Genomic DNA, 27,391 nt, shown 5'->3' with positions numbered 1-27,391 from the left:
ATGATTATTTTTGATCTGAGTGCCTCAGCAAAGCATGTTGGCAGTTACTCATTCTGTTTCTCAGGCAGACTGATGCATTCACTTTTGTTTGCTTAATTTTGCCCCAATCATGTATAATATTGAGCATGAATTATTACACTAGTTGGAAGAATAGACAATGCAGACTTCACTGAAGTTTATTTCTCTTAATGCCACAGAAAATCCTGTCCCTAAACCTCAAGATGAATATTTTTCTATTTTTGTATGTGACTAAATATATTCATTAGCTGCTGAATTGATCAGTGTGTCTCACCCATCTGGTATGTTGACTAAATATCTTGTGCAGTTTTGAGATCATTGATTTTTTTTTGGTTTTGTTTTGTTTAGGCTGATTCTGTATCTCTGGTGACAGAACTGAAGGAAACGTAAGTGTTATATCAAAATAATTCAAATAAACCTTTTTAAAGATCTATGTTGCTAAGCATAATTTTTTCTGCAGCCTTGTTGCAAAGGATACAAAGATCAAAAACGTTGAAGACCAGTTGGAAAAGGAGCTGTTCAAGTTAGAACGCAATGAGCAAAGATTTAAGGTAGTTGAATTTTTCTTTAATTTGCAAAGAAATATGGCTTTATTTCTGTTAAATCTGCAGTGCTGTATTGCCATGAAATTATCATGTGCTATTTAACTGGACTTGTTTCATTATGATCCATTTTTTTTCCATTGCATAATGCTGTAATTTTGTCATTGCATAAAGGAGTTGCAAGATGATCATGATTTGCTCAAGAAGCAAGTGGAAAATGTCCAACTTCTAACAGCAGAGCAGGTAACTTGTCTCTAGTGAATTTTAAATTTGTTTTCTTAGAGTGCAGACTGAAAACTTTTTGTTAAATTCAGAGAAGGATTCGAGGACCTAACCCAATGTGCACTGTCACTCCACTTCCATCCTTGTTCTTGTTTCTCTGAATCTGAGTCATTTGGTGAAACTTGCCACCTCATCCCTAAATTTTGTAATTGTTTCTCTGGACTATCTTAGGTAGCTATGCTACTCTGTGTCCAAAATTGCCTTGAAGCTCAGCTCATCTTTGACCATCAATCACTTTATTAGCAGTCATGTTCTGCGACTTCGTGTTTGTTCCATTGTCTTGTCAAGGGCTTTGGGAATATTTTGTTGTTTTAGAATTGTGTAAAAATTGAGTGCTGTTATTAGTCAGTATCCAATGAAAAGAAACATCTGTTTAAATTATTTTTGAAAAATCTGCCATGGAGCATGTTACACTTATTTATTCTCTTCATACTGTGCAGAAATCCACACATCTGGCTGACCTTTTTTTTTTAGCTGTACTGTTCCTGGCCTATTTTTCAGAAACTTTTTAATTAACTAAAAAACTCGGTTTGGAATAAGTGTTGTTTTTCCATAACAAAATTGCAGTGTTCTGGTTCTTTATCAACTTTTGGACCTTGTGCCAGACACTAGTATTACACCACTTTGCTGATAGCTAACCCACCTAGTCTGTATATCTGCATACACAAAAGGTGCAACCTCTTCCTGTCCTCTTTCCTCACAATCGAAGGCTCCAGGCGCACCTTCCAGGTGAAGCAGCAATTCATCTGCACATCATTCAATCTCGTCTACTGTATTTGATGCTTGCAGTATGGTCTTGTGTACACTGGGAAGAATAAAATGTAGATTGTTTTTGCTAAACGCAATCACCCAAACGTTCTGTCTGTAATTGACCCTGAGCTTCCGGTTGAGAAGTATGAGACCACACTGCTCCCATACCAACACTTTAACTTTTGGATTGATGCAGTGCTGTGGTGAAGCTCAACGCAAGCTGTAAGAACAATATGTCATCTTCACCTAAAGTACTTTACAGCCTTCAGCATTCAACATTTGATTTTAACAATTTTGGAGATTGACCGCCTTCTTTCATGTTTATGTTATCCCATACCACTAGATTGTATTTCTTGGCTTATAAATTATTTCTTGGTTTGTCTGACCCCCCCCACAACCTGTGTTGCACAACCCTTTTGCTCCTCCCCCCTCCAAAAATGTTCTCTTACTTTGTAAAATGGTCTGCAGGTTATCATGCTTTTTGAAGCTAGGAAAAGCTTCTGTGTTATACAATGGATTTCAATATGTATTTTGTGAATTTCTGCATCTTCTTAGGTTTCCACTAAAGCAAATCTGATTAAAGAATCACAAGCTATGTAAGTATCCTTCATGTAAGTTTATATTCCAAATGTAATATGCAGATTATCTGACTTTACTTTTATTTGCAGGATTGAAGCAAAAGAACAAGAAATTAATAACTTGAAGGCTCTCCTTTCCGATAGTAGAGAAGAAATTGCTAGCTATGTGACAAAGCTGCAGGTAATCTGATTACTGGATACTTCCTGAATTAAGTTTGAGCTGCAAGTAGTTGGTATTTCCCAAAACAAATTTCCCTTTTTTTTGTTTTAAATAAAGGATTTTCAGCATCAGAATGCAGGATTGAAAATTCAAATTCAGCAATTACATGAGAAAACCAATGAACAAGTAAGATTTTTAGATGAATGGTTGGCAATTGTATTTGTCTTGGTATTATTTAGTAACTTTGTTTGCAGAATTTATTTGTATTCAATACTGAGCTGTAGTACAATGTTTTTTTTTAAAAAAAACTCTAATGGCTATCAAGTTGATATACAAAATGTCATAAACTGCTGACCAGAAGCTCTACTGGACTCACTATGTAAAGTGTGGTTTCAAGAGCCGGCCAGATGCTAAGAATTTTGTGGTGAGTAACTCATCACCTGACTTTGCAAAACCTGTCCATTATCTCCACAATACAAGTCAGGAATATGAAGGAATGCTCCCCACTTGCCTGAATGGGTGCAGCTTCAACAGCACTCAAGAAGCTTGACTCCATCCAGGGTCAAGCAGCCCACTTGATGAACGCCACGTGTACAGACATCCATTCCCTCAACCACTGATGCTTAGTACTTCAGTGTACATTATGTACAAGATCCTGACACAGCATCTTCCAAACCATGACCACTTCCATCTAGAAGGGAGAGAGTAGCAAATAAATGGGAACACCACTTTCAATTCCCTTCCCAGCCTCTTACCTTCCGGACTTGGCAATATAGTCATCTTTCATTACTGTCTCTGGATCTTAATACTGAAATTCCCTCCTTAATGGTATCACAGGTCTAAATTCAGACATGGACTGCAAGGGTTCAAAAAAGCAGCTCAGCACCACCTTCTCAAGGTTAACTAAGGACAGGCAATGCATGTTGGCCAGCCAGCGATGCCTACATGCACAAGTGAATTTGGAAAGAAAGGATAAGGTCTTTTGACATTTGTTTCATTCACCCAATAAAAAATGTTTTCTCTTTTCTTTCCCCAAGTGATCTGCATCACCCCGTAAATGGCACCAATGTTGTTTTGTTCAAACTTGTACATAGCTGAAAACCCGAACATTTCAATGTGTGCCCACCTGTTGGGGATGGGAAAAGAAAAATATTTTGAAGTGTTCAATCAGCTATGATTGCACGGAGGGGCAGGGTTGGTAGACTGCCCTACTCTTATTCCTATGTTCATATGCTTTTCTTTTGTAAGTTCAATGTGGTTGAACTGTTTAATGAGTACAGAATTTTTTTTTGAATGTAAATGACTAAATGTGCACACAAGCATGAGAATTTATTTGCAGTCCATATGGCTTGTATCAAATCTTCTGTAATGAAACAGACTTTGTCAATGTGGAGATGGGTATGTCTTGAATGTCAAGCTTAGGTTTTGGTCATAATTTTTTTTTATTTCCTTGCAACAGGACTCTGCACTAAAGAATGAAGTACTGTTGAATGTGTAAGTGAGCTGTAAGATGCAATTTTATATTTTCCCTCTTTGGGCAATGTCATCTTTATGACAATATTACACAGAGGGTCTATTTTCAGTAATCTCCTTTTCATCAGATACTGGTTTAATGTATTCCATGCACATACCAAGATAATTGTTCCAACTAAGTAATAAATTATTTAATTACAAAAATATAGTAAGTTATTACTTGTAAGTTGAAAGGTACCTTTTACAAACAGATGTATTCTTCACTTGTTTCAGTACTTGACTTGTTACTTTAGAGAGCTGCTGTGTGACACACTTGTGTCAAATGAAAAAATGAGTGACTGAGTTAGAGAATGTGAAAACTATTTTCTGCAAAAGGAACAAAATGCTATGCCAACATTCAAACTGTAATTATTTTTTAGACTTTCAGAAAAAGATAAAGAGATTGATTCTTTGCTTCGAGAAACAGATTCCCTAAAGACAGCTGTTAATCAACAAAGGAAAAAAAATAATGTGAGTGTAACTCAAAGTAATTTGTACTGGATGTATTAACTAAATGTCTTAACAAAAGCTCCTCTTTGGATATATTTTTCTTTTTAGATGGCAGAAAAGCGTACTTAGAGTGGAATGAGAATGTAACTGCACATGGAAGATGAATAAAACCGATAATTTTTTCAAAGAACTTTTAGGTTGGGTTCATAGCATCAGCAAGACTAAAGCAATTGAGAGTGATGCTCTGAAGAAACTGGGGGATGCCAAGCTTAAGTTTCCAATATCTTTAAATATAGAAAGCAGATGAGTTACACCTGAGGTCCTGCTGAAATTCTGTTTTCGTACTGAGACACATTTGTTAATTTCAAGACTGCAGTAGAATGCAAATAATGATGAAACAGATGAGTGCACATTTATCCTATTCCAGAAAAGAGCCAAACCTTTCATAATACGGGATAACCATATTCAAGGATAATCATGAATTATAGGGAGTTTTGGAATAGCTTGAAATCTCCCAATTACTCAAGCATTGCTGCCATTAGCCTTGGAATACTGGGGCATTGGCTATTTTGTGCCTGTGTGTCTTTATATCCTGGAGGTCTATTCTGCACTTGAAGAAAATAAATGCTAAATTCATCAATTGTTGGTAAAAGCTGAAATGATTAGGGTCACTGTCCACTGTTGATTTTTAAAAAAAAATTACTCCATTTCATCCATCTTTTAAATTCATTTCAAACACAAATTTATAAGTGGTTGCAGCTTCTGAGGTAAACTCATTGTAATTTCAACCGTACCATAAATTTTAGTTACAGCGTGTTTGCGATATTTTTGAGTATAGATACCAAAATGTGAGCCTACAGGCCATTTTGAAAGGGTGTCAAAAAAAGGTTTACTATTAGTCTTATACGTCTTTGAGCCAAGTCCTTATCAGAAATACTTATGATGCCAACTGGCATTTCATACGATGAGCATCTTTAGTAACAAACGAATGGGCCATCATGCCAGTAAATGGAATGGTTTGATCAGCATCAGTAAGACGGGTGTCATGGTCCATTGTTTCTCTATCTTTCTTTATTAACATGGACAAGATAACACTGGAGCAATTTGATAGTTTAATGTATCTCAGCTCGAGACTTGTGAGGAATCTCTCACTAGATGTTGAAATCAACACAAACATGGAAGATGCTGCTACATGTTGTGGTTCTGTTCGTCGAACTAGGAATTTGTGTTGCAAACATTTTGTCCCTTATCTAGGTGACATCCTCAGTGCTTGGGAGCCTCCTGTGAAGCACTTCTGTGATCTTTCCTCCGGCATTTGTAGTGGTTTGAATCTGCCGCTTCCGGTTGTCAGTTCCAGCTGTCTGCTGCGGTGGCTGGTATAATGGGTCCAGCATATCGACCTGGACCCATTATACCGGCCACCGCAGCGGACAGCTGGAACTGACAACTGGAAGCGGCAGATTCAAACCACTACAAATGCCGGAGGAAAGATCACAGAAGTGCTTCACAGGAGGCTCCCAAGCACTGAGGATGTCACCTAGATAAGGGACAAAATGTTTGCAACACAAATTCCCAGCTCGGCGAATAGAACCACAACAACGAGCACCCGAGCTACAAATTTTCTCCTAAACTTTGCTGCTACAAAATAATGATGGTTAATGATAATGGCATCCATGAACTTGGGAAGCTGCTTGTTTGGAAGGGCATTGGAAGAAGATAAATAAGGGCAAAACTCAGCTGGACAGAGAAAACTGAGGTCAGCAAGTTGTGCATCATTTTAGCCAATTGTCTTCCTCCCTAACAAATAGGGCAGAGGCTGCAGTACCAGTGTGGGACATGAGTTGTTTTCAAACCCAACTATTTTTGGTTTCTAATGCTTTTTTTCCTGCGAATCAAGGCATCTGTCCTAGTCATCACCATGTACCTTTTAGTATGAATTGCCTAAGTGTTGTCCTTTTTTAACAGGAATGAAGGAAACTGGCACACTTTTTCTTTTCTAGCTGGAAGCTCTTCTCTTTCCAGGTCATATACCAAGGTCCAATATCCTGGTGGGAGACTTTCTAGGGCTTCTTGGGAGGGATGTAAATTAGCCTAGTTGAGGGGGAGGGGTGGCATGGGGACCTAAGCAGCAGCAAGACAAATGAAGGTTAAGGCTGGTACTGAAGTTAAAGACCAAATTAAGTAGACAAGGCAAGCAAGAGCACAGCAGGAAGTGACGGAAAACTAAGAATTGAAATGTATTTATGTCTATGTAAGAGGCCTGTCAGGCTTCTTGCGCTCGGCAAGGATGGGACTGGGAGATTATAGCTATTGGAAACATGGCTGAGGGAGAGACTGGACTAGGAGCTCCATGTGCCGGGGTACCGGACCTGAAATATTGAGCTCTGATTTCTGTTCATAGATGCTGCCAGACCTGCTGAGCTTTTCTGGCAATTTCTGTTTTTGTTTCTGCTATTACAGTATCTTCAGTTCTTTTGGCTTCAATAGGAAATGGCAGTTAGTTTCATGAATTGTACTATAGGCCCCTTAATAGTCAGCAGGAAGTTGAGGAATAAATGCATAGAGATTGCAGATAGATGCTGGCAAGCAATAGCTGTAGATGAGAAATACGAGGTAGAACCAAAGCAACTATTCGGGGTGCCAGAGGAAATAGTGTAGGAATGAGATGTGAAACCATTATAAGTGATACACTGATCAGATAAATTGAAGAATCAAGCCAGGTGAGAGCCATTCCATGTGGATGGATGCAATGGAGAGGCAAAGAAGAACAAAGAAAATTTACAGCCCAGTAACGGGCCCTTTGGCCCTCCAAGCCTGAGCTGATCTAAGTCTCCTGTCTAAACCTGTTGCCCAATTCCTAAGCATCCCTCTGCTCCCCACCTACTCATGCATCTCAAATGAGTCTACCGTGCCTGCCTCTACTACCTCTGCTGGCAGCGTGTTCCAGACACCTACCACCCTCTGTGAGTACTTGCCGCGTGTATTCCCCCTTTAAACTTTTCACCTCTTGCCTTGAAAGTGTGACCTCTCGTTATTGAATCCTTCACCCTGGGGAAAAAGCTTATCTGTATCTGCCTGTCTATATTCTTCATGATTTTGTAAATCTCCACCAAGTTCCCCCCTCAATCTCCTTTTTTTTTTCTAATGAAAACAATTCTAACCTACTCAGCCTGTCTTCATAGCATTGGAAGAGGATAGTGTGGTCAACTGTATACAAAGCCAGAGACTCTTCAAGAATGAAGAGGAGGAATGAATTACCTCAGTTACAAACATGCAGATATATCTGCATGTCATTTGTGACTTGGTATGAAATATTTTGGTACTGTGCAGTAGTGGAAACCTAATCTCTGAGGGAATTGAGCATGATGTTAAAGGCAAAAAACCCACTAATTTTCAGTACTATGTGATGCATTGAATGGCATTTTTAATACTTGTGGCATCAAGGGTTAGTTTCTTGAGAGCAGTGACATTTAAAGAAAAGAGCACCTGATTGCAAGAATCATTGAACAACAAATGTTCATGTGAGCATTCGTTTTTTTTTTGCCAACTTCTGTTGAAAGCATTTAAAAACATGGATCATGAATTGGGGATTGTGTTCATTGCCAAACACAATATTAAATGCCTGTCATGAAACAATGGACGTTTTCTATAGGATCTATAACATATGATATATAGTTCTTTCCTGGTAAACTGACTAGAGAATAAATGAAAGGGATGGGTTGACAACAGTTGAATGTATGTGCACATTCTGATCAAGCTAACTTCTTTTGAAGCCTTGTAGAAGCAAGAAACAAAAAGGTAATGCATGACACTGAAAATAATTCACTTCTCAGTCCAAGTAACTGATTAGGTCTTCTGATTCTGAACTACTTAATTCACAATTATGCTGAAAGCTTGGTCAATCCATAAGTCATTTTTACTAGCTCAATTAGACTAGAATAGGGCAAGAAAATCCAACCGAGTGATATAGGTTTTAGCCAATGACTTGAAAATTTGAGTCATATCTGGAAGTATTGTAGAGATAGTGTCTTCCTCCATTTATGCTTCCCATAACAAACAAAAGCAGCAGTTTGATATGCAACTGTCAGGCTTTGAGAAATACTGCTTATCTAAATAAGTTAATCACTTCATCTCCTTGCCTGCCTCCTTCTTCCTCCCCTCCCTCCGTCCTTCCATCCGTCCACCTGCCCTCCCCTCCCTGTACCTTTTTTTTTTTATCCACGCTCCCTTCTGCTTCGTCCACACTTTCGTCCTCCTTCTCCTCCTCTTTCCCCCCCCCCCCCCCGTCTGTCCGTCCGTCTGCTCGCTCACCCACCTGCCCACCTACCCTCCTTCATCTGTCCACCTGCCGCCCTCCCCTGTCCATCTGTCTGCCCACCCTCCCATCCTCCCCTCTCCAGACTTTAATATTCCAATTTTAAAAAAAAAGTCTGTTTGGTTTTTAAATTTTGTCCAATTTCCCAACTTGCCGCAAACCTTGCCATGAATAATGTTTTTTCCTTTAACTTGATACTGATGTTAACTTGGTTATGGCATGTACTTTTCCTCTAATAGCGATAATATTTCAAAACTGAAAATATAATCTTAAGTAACTTTTCCTGTATATCTCTGTATTCTTTCACCCAATTCTCCAGTTCATTTTGGTCAGTTCTGTGTTCATACTGTTGCAAATGCCTTCGGTTTAACACTGGTCTTGGACCTAAGTACCTTATCTGCAAACTGAATAGAAAGGCCTCCTTTTCATCGCTGCTACTTAAAGGCACCTTTTATTGAGGACATTAAATAATCCTCTCTCGTTGCATCTTTGGAATATGCTGTTCTCCAAATCATTCTGGGTTGTGCTGCTTTAAGAAATTGGATCAGATTGTATTTTTGCCAATGTACAAATGTAAAATTGCCCATGATTATTGTGGAATTTTTCTTAACACCTGTTCATTGATGCTGTACACTCCATTTTACAATTTGATTACTGTTAGGGTGCATATCAACCCATCCCATTAATGAATTCTTACCTATGCTATTTCATTATCAAAACTGATGCTACAGCGTTATCTTTAGAATAAAGCTCATATGTGATTGTTGTACTAATGTGTTAATAACAGAACTGTTCCACCACATTTGTGTTAACTTCTGGTCTTTTTGAAATGCCAAGACCTTTTTGAATATTCGGGTCATCCTGCTGCTGCATCTATCAAGCCATAATTAATTTCTGTTTGTGCTGACAATCCTCTACTTTGTTGTGAATCGTAAAGGCTTTTGGATGCCAAGTCTTTAGGTTTTATCTTTTAAATGAGGAAGGGAGAGTTGGGAAAAATTGGAATCAGTCAGGATAAGCTGGATCAGAAAGACAACACAGGAAGGTAATGCAACTCAAAAAAACAGATATGTAGAGAAGGGAGATTATTAATGAAGAAATTAATATAGTAACAGTCGATAGCTTGGATGAAAGAGGGTCAAATTGGGAGTAATCTGGTCTTCAAAATAGTCAAAACAGGCATTAAAATACAACCAACATAGTGCTTGGTTTACAGAGCCAGTTGGACAAACTTCAAATAAAATATTTGGAATGATCTATAGAATAGGAAGAAACTTATCGCAAATGTAAAAAAGAACTGCGGTTGCTGGAAATCTGAAATAAAACTCATTTCTGGAGAACCTCTGTGGTTCCATCTGTGGAGAGAAAAGAGTTAACGATTTCTATTTAGTGATACTTCAGAATTGTGGGTCCAAAACCTTACTTTACCGTAAATCAAGACTGGAAAAGGAAATTATTTTCTATTGAAGTATGTTGCAGCATTGATAAGTGGGAATACATAGGGTAGAGATCATTTTAGGGTAAATTTGCAAGAGTCGCAGATAATCAATGTGCACAGAGCATAAAGATGAAAACTGCGTTGGTACATTAACACTAATGTATAACTGACTTCCAAGCTGTAGGAAGGGAATTTACAGTCCATGAAATAAAAGGATTGATGCCCAGTTTTCTGGGCTTTCTAAATTATATTGAGAGGCGAGGTAGCAAATGCAGAAAGTAATTTTTCCAAACTATAAAGATGACTTAACGTTTCGCATAAAGATTTGTAACTCCGGTGCCACTGGCTGTAATTGTGGGCATGTTTGCCAAGCTGGGAAATTGACTTGCAGACACTTTGTCCCCTGTCTGGGTAACATCTGATGCTTTGAAGTCTCCTGTGAAGCGCTGCTGTACTGTCTTCTGGAATTTATTTGGTGAAATGTCACAACAGATCCGAAGTCTTATGTCTGGATTGGATAACCTGTAAAATCTCAGGTGTTATTGCCTCCTAGTTTAATCTTTTATAGGTTTATTGTAGCTATTAGTCCCTTTATTTTTGTATAGGGCATTGTTTGTTTTATCGATTCCATTAAAACGTCTCAACTGACAGCCAGACTTCTCCAAGCACTCAGATTCCCTCAGCCCATAAACCGACTGCCCCACACTGACAACAACTCACCCAGGACAAAAGATCCAATATCTGTCATATGCAAGGCAAACATGGTGTATGAGATTCGATTCAAAGTCTGCAGGAACCACTATATAGGACAAACATGCAGAGAACTAGCCATCTGCATCCATGAACACCAACTAGCCACTAAATGCCACAACCAGCTGTCCCAAGTAGCCATACACCGATGACAAGAATCTCAAATTTGACTGAGATAACAACGATAACAGGACAAGCTAAGCAGAGGACAGCCAGAGAATTTCTAGAAGTGTGGCACTCCTCTACATACTCCGCCAGTAAACACATTGACGAATACATTGAACAAGCAGAACGGGCAACTAGAAGCAGCAAGAACAGAATCCAGTAAATTCCCAAAGAGTACACCAGCACTTCACAGGAAGCTTCGATGTATTGAAGGTGTCACCTAGACAGGGAATGAAATGTCTGCAAATCAATTTCCCAGCTCAGCTAACATTCCCACAACTACGGCATATATAGGACTCTTGCTGAAATAATATTGGTAAACCTGGGAGTGTTCCTGAAGCTGGATATGAGTAGTTAAATACATCATGTAGTTGAGCTAAATATGGGTGATCACCTTTGGTGTGATGACTGCAATTTTCTAAGATTTTCATGAAAAATCAAAAGATAACGTCAGTAGAATGTTAGGATTGATTTAATGCAGTTAAGGGAGCATATCAAACTGGGTTTAGAAGTTATATGCTTTGCATTTTGGTCCAGAGGAAGTGTTTGTGGGGCTTAGTGATATCAAAACATGAGATGGAGCTAATCCTTTTGAAGATCAAAAGATATGTTGATGAGAGAATGTGTTAAAGAGTAGATGGAACTTGTTGAATTGTTAAAATTGTAATGGAGAAAATGAAGCGAGTTCTAGATTCTATCACTAGCTGTGGAATTGAGAAAACGGGAGGAAATAGATCTCTAGAATATCTGAGGCCTTAACTAGAGTATTATGTACACTATTCACCTCCAAAGGAAGAATATTGCTTTTGCAGAGAGCACAGAATATTCACTTTGTATATCCTGTCCAACAGCGTCCTAAGTTTGAATAATGGTTTTTGAAAATTCAATTTGTTAAACCCAACGTGTAAAATGACTGCATTTAAAATTGAAACGATGCATCTGTAAGAGTAAAGCAAACAGCTTCCAATAAATTTAATTTTGAAGAATGTGCGATTAACTGCAAGAGATTTGGAGCAAAGGGTAGGCCGAAGTTCTTCGCTCACGATGGATGATTTGGAATTTATTTTCTGGATTATTTGCCAAGGCAAGAACTCTTGGCATGTAAGTTTAAATTGAACAACTGAAAATGGATAATGCAATATGAAGTCAGACCAGTTGTGTGATCACTGAATGGTAAGTACTGATATGGGCTGGTTTGGCCAGATGTTATAATTCCATATTGTAAAGTTGTATTTAATCAAGTTGTGCAAACTGAGAGCTGCTGGTTCATTCTCTGGATATTTTTGATTTTAACCAGGGTAGTTGTAGAGCTACTACAGTTGCCACAAGCATCCTGGATTTGGAAGGCAAAATTTGCTCAGGGTTTTACTTTCTGAACATTTTTCAATATAGTCCTGCTACAGCATATGACCCATCAAGCTTGATTGCACTCGTCAAAAACAGAGTGGATGCAGTCAATCGGAAACAAGAACACAAATTGCTGGAAAAGCTCAACAGGTCCGTCTGCATCTGTGGAGAGAAATCTTGAGAAAGGGTCACTGAACCTGAAATGTTAACTCTGATTTCTCTCCACAGATGCTACTAGACCTGTTGAGCTTTTCCAGCAATTTCTTCTGTTTTTGTTGTTGACTGCACTCCCATTGTAATTTTGATTAAAATTACAGACCATTTTGTCATGATGCTGAAATGAATGTTGTCTGTTGGCCACAAAGGCCCTGATTCTTCAGGAGAGTCAGGGAAAGAAAATTGAACTAGTTTGTTCCTTGATCTGTTGCTGTAATAAATGTTTGTGTTTTTGTAATTTCTGAAGTTTCTATTAATACTTTGATCTTTTTGATCACACAGAAGTTATTGTCATACTTTTCACCTCCCTGAAACCTTTTACATGACTGTTGCGGAACCATTGGTTGGTCGAATGTAAAATGTACTTGCATAGTTACTGTGTAATCTTCTGATATTTCTTCATTTGCTTGCTGTACCTCTTGTTTTCTTAAAGTAAAACTAATGCGGGAAGTACTTGGGTTAGTTGACTTCTGAGAGAGAAAGATGGATGAAATACTACCTTGTCTTTTTCAGATGTGTAAATCTACCACATTTGCAATTATTTTGATTATCTATTCTGTACTGCAGTTCTGTTGCCTTGGATTTAGCTAACATTTAACATGAATGAAATTGTGAAAATGTATCCCTTCTTTCTGTCGGCAAACCTTTCAAAGTAGATGTTAAGGTTTCTTTCAAACTTTGTTTTTCTGATAAATGGAGCAAAGTATGCATTTAGTGATATTTCATTTTATATCACAATTGCTAATCCCCAGATTTTTAAAAAGTCTAATCATAGAATTTCTTGGCTGAACTGAAATGGTTCTTTCTAAAAATAATTAGGAACTTCGGGAGAAAAACTGGAAAGCAATGGAAGCATTGACATCAACTGAAAAAATGTTGCAGGACAAAGTGAACAAGACAGCCAAGGTTGTAATAAATGTGGAAATATTTACAGTAGATGATTTCTGCTGCAATCTGAAAATTGAAATGACTTTAAATTTAAAGATACATACTTAACTATTGCGCACTGTGCTTGTTCTGCTCCTTTTCCTGGATCTTCCACTTTATGAATGCATGTCTGTTGATTTTTGTTTTAAATTTAGCGTGCAGGATTTTAGGCTGTTTTGCTTGCCAGTTTTTTTTTGTTGCCCTACTTGGGCCCACTCTTTCTTTCTTTATATTTCCCACCCCCCATTGCCAACCCACTGTCCTAAGACAGTCAGCTTGTGAACATGCTTCAAGGCCTGTGCCAATATTGTGATGTTACTGGATGTTTGGAGCTGATGAGGAAACTCATGTGCTTTTTGTTCTATTTCTTCTCACTGACAAATGACTTCCCAAACCATCTCCCCAGTTTACGGTTGAGAATATCAAAAGGTCAATGGTGAAATTCTCATACCCCTTGTCATATGTGGCATGGTGTATTGATATACCAGTGTGCTGTGTCACTGCTTGCTTACTCACCACTTTGTGTATAATTCTGTAAATTATTATGTAATATGTATTTCTTTTTGAGCAGGAGAAAGATCAACAAGTTGCTGCTGTACAGTCGCTGACTAAAGATTTTTTGAAAAGTTTGTTTCCCAGGGTGTTGGTACCTTCTACCTTGGTAATTATTGCTTATTTAATCTCACACAAGTTGAGTTTTTGTCAAATACGATTGCAAATCAAATTGTGGTTTTTATACTTAATTTCAATAGGAAATTTTGATCATAGGACATTTTTGATCCGAGCATATATAGGAACATAAGAGCAGGAATACATCCTTCGGCCTCTCCCATACTAGATCATTGCTGATTACTACATCAATGTGCTTAACCCCAATCCTTATGTCCTTCAAAAATCTGCTAATCTCTATTCTGAATTTAAATCAAGACAGAGCCTTTCAAATTACTTCCTGTACCTGCATGCTAGCTTTCAGTGCCTTCTGAAGCAAGTCCCTTTGAACATCAACTTTCCAATGTCCTCATTTCTCACAGGAATTGTTTAAAAAAAAAACTTTGTCTTGAAGTAATATTTCTTTTAAAATACAGCTGTTGAATTCCATTAGTAATTTATCGCATTTTTTATTCTTTGTTTTCTATTGAGGCAAATTTTAAGGTTTCACTCAAAAGTAGCCACCTCCACAAAGTTTGTATAAGGTTACTAGAAAAACAATTTAACTTTGGCATGATTTCTGACTTGTGCTTTGTAAGGCAGTAATAGATCTTCCTGATGTGAAAAATGACTGTTTTGATGCTTACAGGAATATTCAGAATGGCTGCAGGAGTTTGAGATAGCGGCACAAAAAAGTTTATCTTCGTTGCGAGCTGAACAAACCAAGGTTAGTTTTTAAATAAACTATCTTTTAGAAAGGATTATTGCATTATAGTAACATATACTTTTTTTGATTCATTTTGGCTTTTTTCATGTTACTTGTGTCTCTGAGCAAGTTTTCCAGGTAATAGTTGAGGTAGAAATCGAAGTTGTTGGGAAATGTCAGTGGTAATAGCAAAATTTATGTAGAAGAAATGAATGTACATGATTGATATATTATGTTTACTGGATGAATATTGCAAAGCAACATTGGGTACTGATGCAATTCAATCATTATTTTGAACAGCATGATTTTGTAAGCATTTCTCAAACACTCTTCCTGACTGCTTCTGTGGAGCACTCTCTCAGATTTTGAGTCAGCAGTACAGCGATCTGGCACAGAAATCTTTGAGTACTTTCTTCTCTGATGTGGGGTAATAGAAGCTTATAGAGAATAGTCCATGCTTTTATTTTCTTTAACAAGTACTGGCTGACAAAACCAGTAAATGCTGGTCTCCTTTGTGAATGTCCATGTGTGTATGTATTTTTATTTAATAATAGGAGGTAGGTGTTGATAGCATTTATTGACCTTACATAGTTACGTTTTGCCTCCTTGAATTGCTGCAATCCATTTGTATGGATACACCCATATTGTTGTTAAGAAGGGAATTCTAGGACTGACTTCACCATTCCTTCACTGTCAGTGAGTCGATTTCCAAATCAGGAAGGCAAATGGGTTGGAGGTAGTGTTCCCATGTATCTGCTGCCCTGTTCTTCTAGACAGTAATGGCTGTTGATTTGAAGCGTCTAAGGAGCTTTGGTGAATTTTTGCGGTGCATTTTTGCAGTGCGTTTTGTAGATTCCGCATGCAGCTTTTATTGGGTATCAGTGGCAGAGGGATTGAATTTTTGTGGATATTTCATTCACATTGCATGAGAAGAAGTATGAATGGAAATAGACAAATTAATTGGATTTGAAGTTTATCTTGAAGCCAAAATGAGACTGTGTGGATTACTGCATAAAATAATTAAACATTGGTGTGATTATTAATTAGTTGATTCCCTTGCAGCTTTCTCAGCCGAACATGTAAAATCACTAGGTATTTCAATTTTGACTGTCCAGATCGTTGAGTCAAATCCGTTACACCACATGCAGTGTTCCCTTTTTTTTTTGCTGGCTGCACAGGTCTCCAGGGCCCATGCACAGCCAAGACTCCCATGAGGGAGGTCAGTGCTGTTATTGGTGTGCCAACACTGATTGCCACGTGTGGAATATTGGAGTAGCGGTGCTGTGTAGCCATGCACTTTAGAGGGAGCAAAACTACTTCTCTTCATACAGATATTTAAGTTAGTGGTGTGAATGCAATAATTTCTTGTCATTACTGCAGATGTGTAACCATCTGGGAGACTAAGAAAGGGGAAATAGTATCTGCTTTGTAAAAAAAATTTAGAAAACAACTTGGTTCTTGTGTCGCCACTTAGCAGCGAATATTCAAATTATTTTCCACTTAGCCACTTCTTTGTAAAATATGAACCTCTTGAAAAGCTAAGATGCTTTGCTTTTGATAATGCCTATGACTTTGTTATTGTACTCCAGGATTGTTGTTTTGTGGCATCACAACCTGGCGAGAAATTGGTTGCATTTCAAAATAAACTTCCCCAGGACAAGTAAACCATTTGCCCTGGTGGGAAATCTAATAGTTGATGTGGGATTGGGAAGTCGAATGCCAATTATTGTCAAATTATTTTTGTTTTCATAGTTTATTGCTTATATTTGACGTTGATTAACCCTGGACAGAGTGATCCCATATTCCATCAGTAATGGTTTCCCTTCATTAGTTAACGGATTTTTTAAAACAAAACCTTGCTTAGTTGCAGTGTGAACTATTGAATTGCAGCCAGAAGATGAAGCTAGCGATAAATTCTTTCTCACTTGCCACTGGAGGTTCGCAATCTTGTTTCCCTGTTGCTCCTTGCTATCACCTGTGCATAATGGGTGCTGTCTCAGCCTTTCTGACTGGGTCTGTTTGTTCAGCATTCACATTTGAATGATCTTTTGTTTCATTAGCTAAATGTTTGAGAAGACTGAAGTCATTATATTTTAACATATCTGTATTCTCTGCACCTTTTAAATGATATTCTCCACTGTTCATGATCTCTTTTCGTGTTTTTAATTGATTGAAAGTACGTGTTGACGTGTCTTCGTCACGGTCTTGGAGAAATTTCTCCTGAGCCACCTATATCCTTTCACTGTTACAACACTCAAAACACAGTCTTGATCAAGCCTTTACTCTCCCAACCCACATTTAATTTGTCTGCCTTTGGCTCAGTGTATGTTTGTGCTCGCATCTGTAGGAAGCACTGAAATGTACTTGTGTATGACAGCTGTGTGTAAGTTTATTGAAGTTAGTGAACATCTGGTTATGTTCAAAATCTAGGTCATAGAACACAAAGAAAAGGAAGGCGAGGAGATGCATGCAATGTTGCAGTTAGAGTGTGAAAAGTACAAGACAGTACTTGCTGAAACGGTACGTTTTTTTAATTGACCTTCTGAGCAGAGTTTATTCTTACTTTTTTTGGAAAACAAAATCAAGTTCTTAATGATATTATCCACAGGAAGGAATTTTACAGAGGTTGCAAAGCAGTGTTGAAGAGGAGGAAGGTAAATGGAAATTGAAATTGGAAGAATCGCAGAAGGCATTGATACAGGTATTGGGCTTTTGCACTGGTGTGCTTCGTTTATTTGTTGTCGATGAGAGAACTTGGCCAGATTGTTCAGAATTAGTTACGCACAGTCTCATCCAAGAGGAAGCATCAGTGCTGTCGTTCTAAAATTCAAAATCCGTTTTGGAATTTCATTTTCTTGTGTTTCAGACCTGCTAAGTACAAGATGAAATGCTTTGGCTGCAAGTCTGTTTAACAATGTTTCATTGTTTACTATCAAATGATTATTTGTTTAATTTTCATTAAAGGAAAATAGAGTCGATTTTAGAAACACATATGTTGAGTATTTGGAAAACAAAACAATGACTTACAATGCTTTTGTATATCTGTATGTGAAGTTTACTTTTAAATTATGTAATTGAAGGAACTCTGAAGAGGTTGTTTAGACATTATATACACAGCCTTTTATAGCAATCTATCATGCTCATTTTTATATTCCAGATGCAGTCAACGGTTCGCACGTTGGAGGAAGAGTTGGAAATGGTGAAGCATGAGAAAACAGAGGCTGAAAGAGTAGGTGAATCATTTTGATACAAGAAATAAAAATCAGTTTTCATGTCATTTGGTATATGGAGATATTTTTATCAGTGCTCTTCAATAAAATATTGAGGGTGGAAGATGGTCAGGGGTTTACTTGGGACAGGATCATCAAAGTTGGCAGTGAATGAGCAGTTGAGGAAATCCTCTAAAGTATCTCACTTAATGGCACATTAAGGTGACCAGGGGAAACGAGAGCTTGTGTGGTACAGTGGTAATATCCCACTCAGCAGGAGGCTGGATTGAAATCTCACCTACTCCAGAGGTCTATAATGACTTCTCTGAACAGGCTGATTTTAAAAATATCTATTCCAGGGGATCATGGGCGAGAAGGCCCAGGTTCTTGTCCCACCTGCCCTGGGTGTGCCATTGCATGTCAAGTCAGGTTAATTAAATCTAAACTATAGAAATCCAACAGCATTTGCAGTTGTTGTTACAAAAACATTTTAGGGGAAACTTATTGAAGAAATAAGGGATATGGAGATGTCAGATATAGCCTTTTCTGAGACTAATTGGACACGGAGAGACATGTATCGGGTAGCAAAGTGGTTGCTTGAATTTGGCCAGGGGCCTTGCATTTGGAGACTGATAGGAAGCAGCAAACTGTGCAGAGAAGACAAAAACAACTTGGAAATTGAAATCACTGAATTAGAAGTTGCCTATTGTTGAGGCAGAAAGTATGTTAGCAGAGAAATTTAATAGGTGGTATGGATGTTCATGGGAGAGAATGAAGTTTTGAAGAGTGTGGAGATAAATGAGGTGTTGCAAGAAAAGGGAAGACAGTAAAGAAGGAGACTAAGATGTTTGGTGATGGCCCAAGTTTGGTGTCATTTAATTTGTACAAGTCTAGTCTTGCGTGTATATTGATTTGGAAGTTCAACAAAGTTGGTTAATGCCTTTACTACTTTAAGGTAGCAGCACTGATGAGCTGTTTGTGTGATGGGAGAACATAATTTAGTTGTGACTTTGTCAAAAGAGGGCTTAACGTAATGGCTGAAGCGTAGGAATGCAAACGACAGCAGTAATTTTGAGGTAGGGGCTATTGGGGCAGTTTATCAGTGGGAAGAGGTAAAATAAAAATGGTGGAAAATGATAGTGGGATGCAACAGAAGGCAGAGGAAGTTTGTCCAGTGTGGGGAAAAAGAACCCAAAGCATTTTATATATAATAAAATTGAAGTTTTGAAGCAGTAATTGGGTCTGTTTCTTAAATCTTAAAATATGCTGTTTCATTTGAAAATGATGCTGTAATTGCAGGAAAATGTTGACTGTATACAACGGGCAATTGAGCTTTAATCATTAACTGTTTTTTCTGCTACAATAATGTTATCCATGGGGTAATGAACAGAGCAAATAAAAACTAAGAAATGAGAAAACTTTAATTTGATAGTTGTGTCCATGTGTTTAATGGACTAGAGTACAGATGACATTCTGTGGTAATAAAATAAGTATTTAATTCTTGTCATGGCAGTTTGGTTTGGTAGGAGATGGCAGCATGATGGTTAAATTGGTGGGGTAATCATCCAAAGCCCCAGGCTAATGTTCTGTCAGCACTGGTTCAGTTGTCATTGTAGAAGCTTGTTTAAATTCTATTAATTTTACAAATCTCAAATTGAAACATAGTCTTAGTACTGTGTTGGTGAAGCTATTATTGTGTTTAAAAAAAATCTATATGGTTCACAAATATATCCTTTCAAGAAATCTGCCGTCTTTGTCTGGACTCCCTACATATGAGTCCAGACTGTCAACAATGTAATTGACTCTTAAATGTCCTCTGAAACTCCTCGCAGGCCACACTCTATTTGAAGACATCAACAAATGCTAGTCTTGCCAATGTTGCCTTTGTCTAATAAAACAATTTTTTAAAAATTTGGTTGACTTAAGCATAGTCCCTTTTTAAAACTGACTTGAGCGTTCTGTTTTTACTTCAGATTTCCAGCAGAGTATTTTGCTTTTACGACTCTTGCAACAATCCAGTGCAGAATAAAGAGTTCCTGTTAGGAGATTTGTTTCATAAGAACAGAGTTAAATGTATTTGAGTTTGGATTGAGGTATATGATAAAGTGAGGACTGTAGATGCTGGAGAATCAGAGTTGAAGTGTGGTGCTGGAAAAGAACCGCAGATTAGGCAGCATCTGAAGAGCAGGGGAGTCAATGTTTTGGTCATAAGCCCTTCAGGCATATTTTGGGGTGGGGGGGTGGTGGAGGGGGGCAAAGAGAGTGCTGGGAGACCTCTGCAAACCGCCCCCCCCCCCCCGGCAAATTCCTGATGAAGGGCTTACGCCTGAAATGTCGACCTCCCTGCTCCTCAGATGCTGCCTGACCTGCTGTGCTTTTCCCCAGCCACACTTTTTGACTTTGAGGTATATGGTGTTTGCAGGCTTGAGGAGCCAAAACACTGCCTTCTGCATTGTAACACATCATGATTGTGATCAATCTAAAAGACTTGGGCTTACTTTTCCAGTTCCTGTATCTTTTGTGTCTTTGAGCTGTGGGATAGACCAGGATATTGGGGGGTTAATGGGGTGACAGAAAGGTAGCATGGATATTATGGATGAAATGGCCTCAGTCTGTGCCATGAAACACTTGTTAAGTAGTGTCATTATCAGAATAATCCTGATTTCATTGACTGCGATAATTTGACCACCTATTGGGCTAAATAAGGTCTGAGCAGTTTGATCTCACCATTTAATTCTTTTGTTATTAATTTTCTTGTTAAAAGAGAAGCCATTTTCAGTAATTAAAAAAAAAATTATTCTGCAGTGGATTATTGCAAGAGTCCTAAAAGCAAAGTACTCTGCTGGGAATCTGTTTTAAAAACAGAACGTTGGAGAAACTCTGCCCTGGTAGCATTTGTGGAAAGAGAAACAATGTTTTGGGTCTGGTTCTTTAGATCTGTAGAGCCTTACCAAATTCAAAACATTTATTTTTTTGCTCTGCACAGATGCTGCCGGGTCTGAGTATCAACAGCATTTTCTATTTTTAGTTGCTACAAATTATTTGGTCTTGATCAGACCCTATTATTGAATCAAGTATACAGCTCTAAAATCTGTCTACGTTATTAATGCATGTACATCTGAACTATTATTCTTTTTATAGCTTAGAAAACAAAATAATCACCTTGCATCTGAGTTGGAAAAGGTGGAATCAGAGAGAGCAACTTGTGTGACTGAAGTCAGAGAAGTATGTCTTTTTTTCTTAACAATCCTAAACATCATGATTTTTACTAAGTTGTGGAGCATAACAGATTGCAAAGCGCATGTGACCTGCTGGATTAGGATTTTTAAACAAGTTCTTTAAAAGTTGTATCAAACACAGCAATTGACTTTTTAATAATTTTGTCAGCCTAATTTTAAATCTTTATGTAACAGATCCAAGAACAGTTTAAACTGGATTTTTAAATTTCATTTCAGCTCAAAGTTCTGTTGACCGAATTACAGAAAAAGCTAGATGATTCTTGTGCTGAAGCAATAAAGCAGAATGAAGAACTAAGTTTGGTAAGAAATTCCTTGAAGTTGATTTTTATACTTTTCCAAAAGATGCGTATTAAATTTTATACCAGCTAATCGTACATGGTGTCCTGTATCCATCTCCCTCCTAAATCAGTGACCAATGCCTTTAAACTATTTCCAAGTACTGAAGCAAACTGGGTTTACAATTCTTGATCAGCTTTATCCCATTAAACTGCGACATCTGTTAAATCTTAAATAGAAGCAAACTCCACATCTCTAATGTTTGAGGAGTTAATCTTCTGGATATAATACAATAGATTACAATAGAACTGTACAGCACAGACCCTTTAACCCTCTGTTATGCCGGCCTTTTATTCTACTCTAAGATCAGACTCACCTATGTACCCTTCGCTGTACTAACTTCCATGTGCCTATTCAAGAATTGCTTAAAGGTCTCGAATGTATCTGACTTTCCTCCCACTGCTGGTAGTGCATTCCTTGCACCCACCACTCTGTGTAAAGAACCTACTTCTGACATCTCCCCATAACCTTCCTAAAATTAAAATTAGGCCCTTATGTGATAGACATTTCTGCCGTGGGTAAAAGTCTCTGGCTATCCACTATCTATGTGCCTCAACATCTTGTACACCTCTATTAAGTCACCTCTTATCCTCCGCTCAGTGAGAAAAGAACTAGCTCCCTCAATCTTTCTTCAGAAGACATGCCCTCCAGTCCAGGAAGCATCCTGGTAAATCTCCTCTGCACCCTCTCTAAAGCTTCCTCCTATCAGGGCTGTTGAGAGCTGCAGCACAACTTTGCATTTCTTAAACTCAACTCACCTGCTTATGAAAGCCAACACACTATACGCCTTCTTAAAAACCCTCTCAACTTGGGTGGTGACTATGAGGGACCTATGGGCATGGAGTCCAAGATCCCTCTGTTCCCCTACACTGCCCAGAATCCTGTCTTTTAACCTGCCTGTATTCTGCATTCAAATTTGACCTTCCAAAGTGAATGACTTCACACTTTTCTAGGTTGAACTCTAATCTGCCATTTATTAGCCCAGTTCTGCATCTTGTAAATGTCCTGTTGCAACCTACAGCAGTCTTCCACGCTATCCACCACTCCACCAATCTTCGTGTCATCGGCAAACTTGCTAACACACCCTTTGACTTCCTCATAAGTCATTTATAAAAATCGCAAAGAGCAGAGGTCCCAAAATCTACCCATGTGGAACACCGCCAGTCACCGAGCTCCAGGCTGAATACTTTCTATCTACCACCACCCTCTGTCTTCTATGGGCCAGCCAATTCTGTATCCAGACAGACAGGTTTCCCTGATTCCCATGCCGCCTCATTTTCTGGACGAGCCTCCCATGGGGACCCTTATCAAATGCTTTGCTAAAATCCATGTGCACCATGTCCACTGCATACTTTTCAATGTGTTTTGTCACATCCTTAAAGAGCTCAATAAGGTTTGTGAGGCATGACCTTCCCCTCACAAACTAAGTTTCTGGGACAAACAAATTCTGAGGGCAATAAAAATTCAGTTTGCTGTTTTATTTGTAACTTTCCACAATTATGATGATGAAAATATCTGCTGCTAAATGATGCTTTCCTGTTTGCCAATGCCTGCTTTGTTGAGCTATTTACAGCATTCTCTACAAGTAATGCACATAAGCAAGGTGCAATGCAACGTTTGAGCAAAATTCAAGTTTTTGTTTTGATGTAAAAGATGAGAATTCAGAATTTTTACAGTGAACTGGAATTTGGCAATCAATTTGAGGCATGTTGATGAAAACTAAGTGCTGGAGAAACTCACCAAGTCTGGCAGTGTCTGTGCAGAGTGAACAGTTAATGTTTAAAGTGCCATATGACATTTTCAGAATGAGAGCTTTTTCACTACTTTTTCATATTTTCACATCACTACTATCCACAGTACTTAGCTTTTACTTAAAGAATGCATTTGCTGATGATGTGCAACTTTTTTTTGTTGAATGTGGCATTAATAAATTCAGTAGGCTTGTAGCATTTATTTATGTATTACATAATTACTGGATGCAAGTTTGCTTGCTTTCCTGACCTTTCATCACCCTACTAGGTAACATCTTCAGTGGGCCTCTGGGCGAATCACTGTTAATTCCTGCTTTCTATTTATATGTTTGTGTTTATTTGGGTTGGTGGTGTCATTTCCTGGGGTGGCATCATTTCCTGTTCTTTTTCTCATGGGATGGTAGATGGGTCTAACTCTGAGTTCCAGTTGGAACAATCAAAAAACGCATGGAGTTAGACCCCATCTACTAAACCTTGAGAAAAAGAACAGGAAATGAAGCCATCCCAGGAAATGACGCCGCCACCAACCCAAAAATATAAATCGAAATCAGCAATTAATAACAGTGCTTCACCTGGAGGCGCACTGAAGATGTTATCTAATACGGTGACGAAACTTCTGGAAATGAATCTTCCAGCTCAGTGAGCAAACCTCCATCCAGAACCTCAACCTGAGTTATAAATCTTCTCAAAACTCGTGATTGTATAATTGCTTCTGTTGGATGTTGTCTTAAACTTGTCCTTATTGGTGGCTTAGTCTGTTTCAATTATCTTGCAAGTCCCCTTAGGTTTTGATCTGTATTAGGCCAGTACAGGAGAATAACAGTTCAGTTTTTTAATCTTTGGTTACGGTGGTGAACATAGACATTGTTTCCACCATTGGTTTTTAATAGTTTCTGTTTGAGGTACCTAAGTGGAATATCATGACAAGACTGGGTTTGTTTCATGGTTTCCCTGAATAATGAACATTAATTGTTAACGGTCACCCAAGTGGACCATACTACTTGGAAGTACTGAACGTTGCTGGATAGCCACAAACTTTCCTTTAGCAATGAATTAATGTCTTCAGGAGGGTTGAGGAGAAAACTTAGCAGAAAATGTAACCAAATTAAATTATTTTCTTTTTATTTACAGCTTAAAACTCAGTTAAGTGAAACATTAACAAAACTGAAGATTGAGCAGAATGAGACACAGAATGCGGTTTCCAGTCTTTATAAAGTAAGTGCTTTGTTGCATCAAGGACTTTGCAAGGAATATATGGTAAAGATCAACCTCCCTATGTTGATCAAATTCAAAGTAATTTTGTTGACCCTCTCCAAATGTTGGCTCTATGACCACTGAGTCTCAACATGTAATCCTATGCGCCTCAACATATCTTGAAAGCAAGCTATGCCATTTAAATAAGAGAAAATACCAAACTGTTTTAAAAGATATGATTTGACAAATGGGGAAATCATTCTCAACTTGTTAGAACCTTGGTTGGACCAGACTTGAATTCTGGTCTCCATATTACAGAAATCAGAGATTCTGGCGATGTTTCAAAAATGAAGGCAAGTGTCCCATATGCTTTCTCAACTACCTCAACAACCTTTCCTGCTACTTTTGAGGATCTATGGACATGCACTTTCTAGGTTTGTACCATTCAATGTGTGTTCCCTTGACCTATTAGTCTTCCCAAAATGCGTCATCGTGTTTCCAAGATTTCATTCCATTTGCCACTATTCAGTCCATCTGACTAGCCTGTCTATGTCATCTTGTAGTTTAAGGCTTTCTCCTTGTTAGTAGCCATACCACAAATTTTCATGTTATCTGCGTACTTATTTATCACACCTAAGTTCAAGTCTAAATCATTGATGTACACAACAAACAGCAAGGGACCCAGCACAGAAATCTGTCTTACACAGGCTTCTAGTCACAAACACATCCCTTCATCCATTATCACAAAACAACCCAAAGAATTACAGATGCTGAAAATCAGAAATTGCTGGAAAATCTCAGCAGTTCTGGCAGTATCTTTGGAGAGAAATCAGTTCATGTTTCAGGAACAGTCATCCTTTCTCAGAACTGAAGAAGAGTCACTAGACCTGGAACATGAACTGCTAATACTCATTCCTTTTGAAACTGAACAAATTAGTATATCACCGTCTCTTTCCCTGGTTTCTATATCTACTTCTCTAATGTGACTGCAGGGTCCTTCTCAGGATGGAAGCCTGTGACTAGTGGTGTTCCACAAGGGTCGGTGTTAGGAATGCAACTTTTCACTTTATACATTTAATGATCTGGCTGAGTTGGCAGAAGATACAAAGGTAGTGTGAGGGCAAGTAGTATTTGGAAGGCTGCACAAAGATTTCAAGCCAAGATTAGAGTGGTGCTGGAAAAGCACAGCATGGTCAGGCAACATCTGAGGTGGGCAGAGGGGGTGGGGTTGCCTTGTTATTTAAGAACAAAATTAAATCTATGGCACTGAATGACATAGAGTCGGATGATGTGGAGTCTGTGTGGGTGGAATTGAGGAACTACAAAGGCAAAAAAAGATAATGGGAGTTATGTACAGACCTCCTAACAGTGGTCAGGACCAGGGGTGCAACATGTACCGGGAAATAGAGAAGGCATGTCAGAAAGGCAAGGTCACGGTGATCATAGGAGACTTCAATATGCAGGTGGACTGGGTAAATAATGTTGCCAGTGGATCCAAAGAAAGGGAATTCATGGAATGCTTACAGGATGGCTTTTTGGAACAGCTTGTCATGGAGTCCACAAGGGAGCAGGCTAGTCTGGACCTAGTGCTATGTAATGAACCAGACTTTATAAAAAATCTTAAAGTAAGGGAACACTTAGGAAGCAGCGATCATAATATGGTAGAGTTCAGTCTGCAGTTTGAAAGAGAGAAGGCAAAATCGGATGTAATGGTGTTACAGTTAAATAAAGGTAATTATGAGAGCATGAGAGAGAAACTGATGAAAATAGACTGGAAGCAGAGTCTAGCGGGGCAGATAGTAGAGCAAAAATGGCAGGAGTTTGTGGGTATAATTGAGGACACTGTACAGAGGTTCATCCCCAAGAAGAAAAAAATTTATCCGGGGAGGAATTAGACCGCCATGGCTGACAAAGGAAGTCAGGAAATGTATTAAAGAAAAAAAGAGATCCTATGAAGTGGCCAAGAGCACTGGGAAATCAGAAGATTGGGAAGGCTACAAAAACAGAGGATAACAAAGAGAAATAAGGAAGGAGAGGATCAAATATGAAGGTAGGCTAGCCAGTAATATTAAAAATGATAGTAAAAGTTTCTTTCAGTACATAAGAAACAAACAACAGGCAAAAGTAGACATTGGGCCACTTCAAACTGATGCTGGAAGCCTAGTGATGAGAGATAAGGAAACAGCAGGAGAACTTAACAAGTACTTTGCATCAGTCTTCACAATGGAAGCCATGAGTAATATCCCGACAATTAAAGGGAGTCGGGGGCTGAGTTGTGTATGGTTGCCATTACAAGAGAGTGCTGGAAAAGCTAAAAGGTCTTAAAGTTGATAAATCTCCTGGCCCCGATGGGCTACATCCTAGAGTTCTGAGGGAGGTGGCTGAGGAAATAGCGGAGGCATTGGTTGAGATCTTTCAAAAGTCACTGGAGTCGGGGAAAGTCCCGGATGATTGGACGATCCCTGTTGTGACCCCCTTGTTCAAGAAAGGATCAAGACAAAAGATGGAAAATTATAAGCCAACTAGCCTAACCTCGGCTGTTGGTAAAATTCTAGAATCCATCATTGAGGATGAGGTTTCTAAATTCTTGGAAGAGTAGGGTCAGATTAGAACAAGTCAACATGGATTTAGTAAGGGAAGTTGTGCCTGACAAACCTGTTGGAATTCTTGAAGAGGTGACAAGTAGGTTAGACCAGGGAAACCCAGTGGATGTGGTCTATCTAGACTTCCAAAAGGCTTTTGATAAGGTTGCCACACGGGAGGCTGCTGAGCAAGGTGAGGGCCCATGGTGTTTGAGGTGAGGGTATGGATTGAGGATTGGCTGTCCGACAGAAAGCAGAGAGTTGGGATAAAAGGTT

At 38.5% G+C, this 27,391-nt stretch overlaps 1 protein-coding gene across 4 annotated transcripts in view; it reads left to right on the top strand.

Moving 5' to 3' along the window:
• Positions 1–27,391, top strand: part of ktn1 (kinectin 1) — a 139,763-nt gene that overhangs the window by 102,097 nt on the left and 10,275 nt on the right. For 3 of the 4 annotated variants that reach the window (XM_060829128.1, XM_060829127.1, XM_060829130.1), the window contains 17 exons: positions 367–404; positions 479–569; positions 735–803; positions 2,148–2,188; positions 2,261–2,351; positions 2,448–2,516; positions 3,790–3,824; positions 4,223–4,313; positions 13,343–13,429; positions 14,022–14,111; positions 14,748–14,825; positions 17,235–17,324; positions 17,413–17,505; positions 17,962–18,033; positions 21,155–21,238; positions 21,469–21,552; positions 24,471–24,554. In XM_060829128.1, the coding sequence (XP_060685111.1) occupies positions 367–404; positions 479–569; positions 735–803; positions 2,148–2,188; positions 2,261–2,351; positions 2,448–2,516; positions 3,790–3,824; positions 4,223–4,313; positions 13,343–13,429; positions 14,022–14,111; positions 14,748–14,825; positions 17,235–17,324; positions 17,413–17,505; positions 17,962–18,033; positions 21,155–21,238; positions 21,469–21,552; positions 24,471–24,554 (1,287 nt within the window). The remainder of the gene's footprint in view (positions 1–366; positions 405–478; positions 570–734; positions 804–2,147; positions 2,189–2,260; positions 2,352–2,447; positions 2,517–3,789; positions 3,825–4,222; positions 4,314–13,342; positions 13,430–14,021; positions 14,112–14,747; positions 14,826–17,234; positions 17,325–17,412; positions 17,506–17,961; positions 18,034–21,154; positions 21,239–21,468; positions 21,553–24,470; positions 24,555–27,391) is intronic. The other variant, XM_060829129.1, reaches the window with a different exon arrangement.

The sequence above is a fragment of the Hemiscyllium ocellatum genome, chromosome 8 (assembly GCF_020745735.1).
Source record: "Hemiscyllium ocellatum isolate sHemOce1 chromosome 8, sHemOce1.pat.X.cur, whole genome shotgun sequence".
Classification (NCBI taxonomy): domain Eukaryota; kingdom Metazoa; phylum Chordata; class Chondrichthyes; order Orectolobiformes; family Hemiscylliidae; genus Hemiscyllium; species Hemiscyllium ocellatum.
Note: the sequence above shows the minus strand (reverse complement) of the source record. Positions and strands in the feature narration are given on the sequence as shown.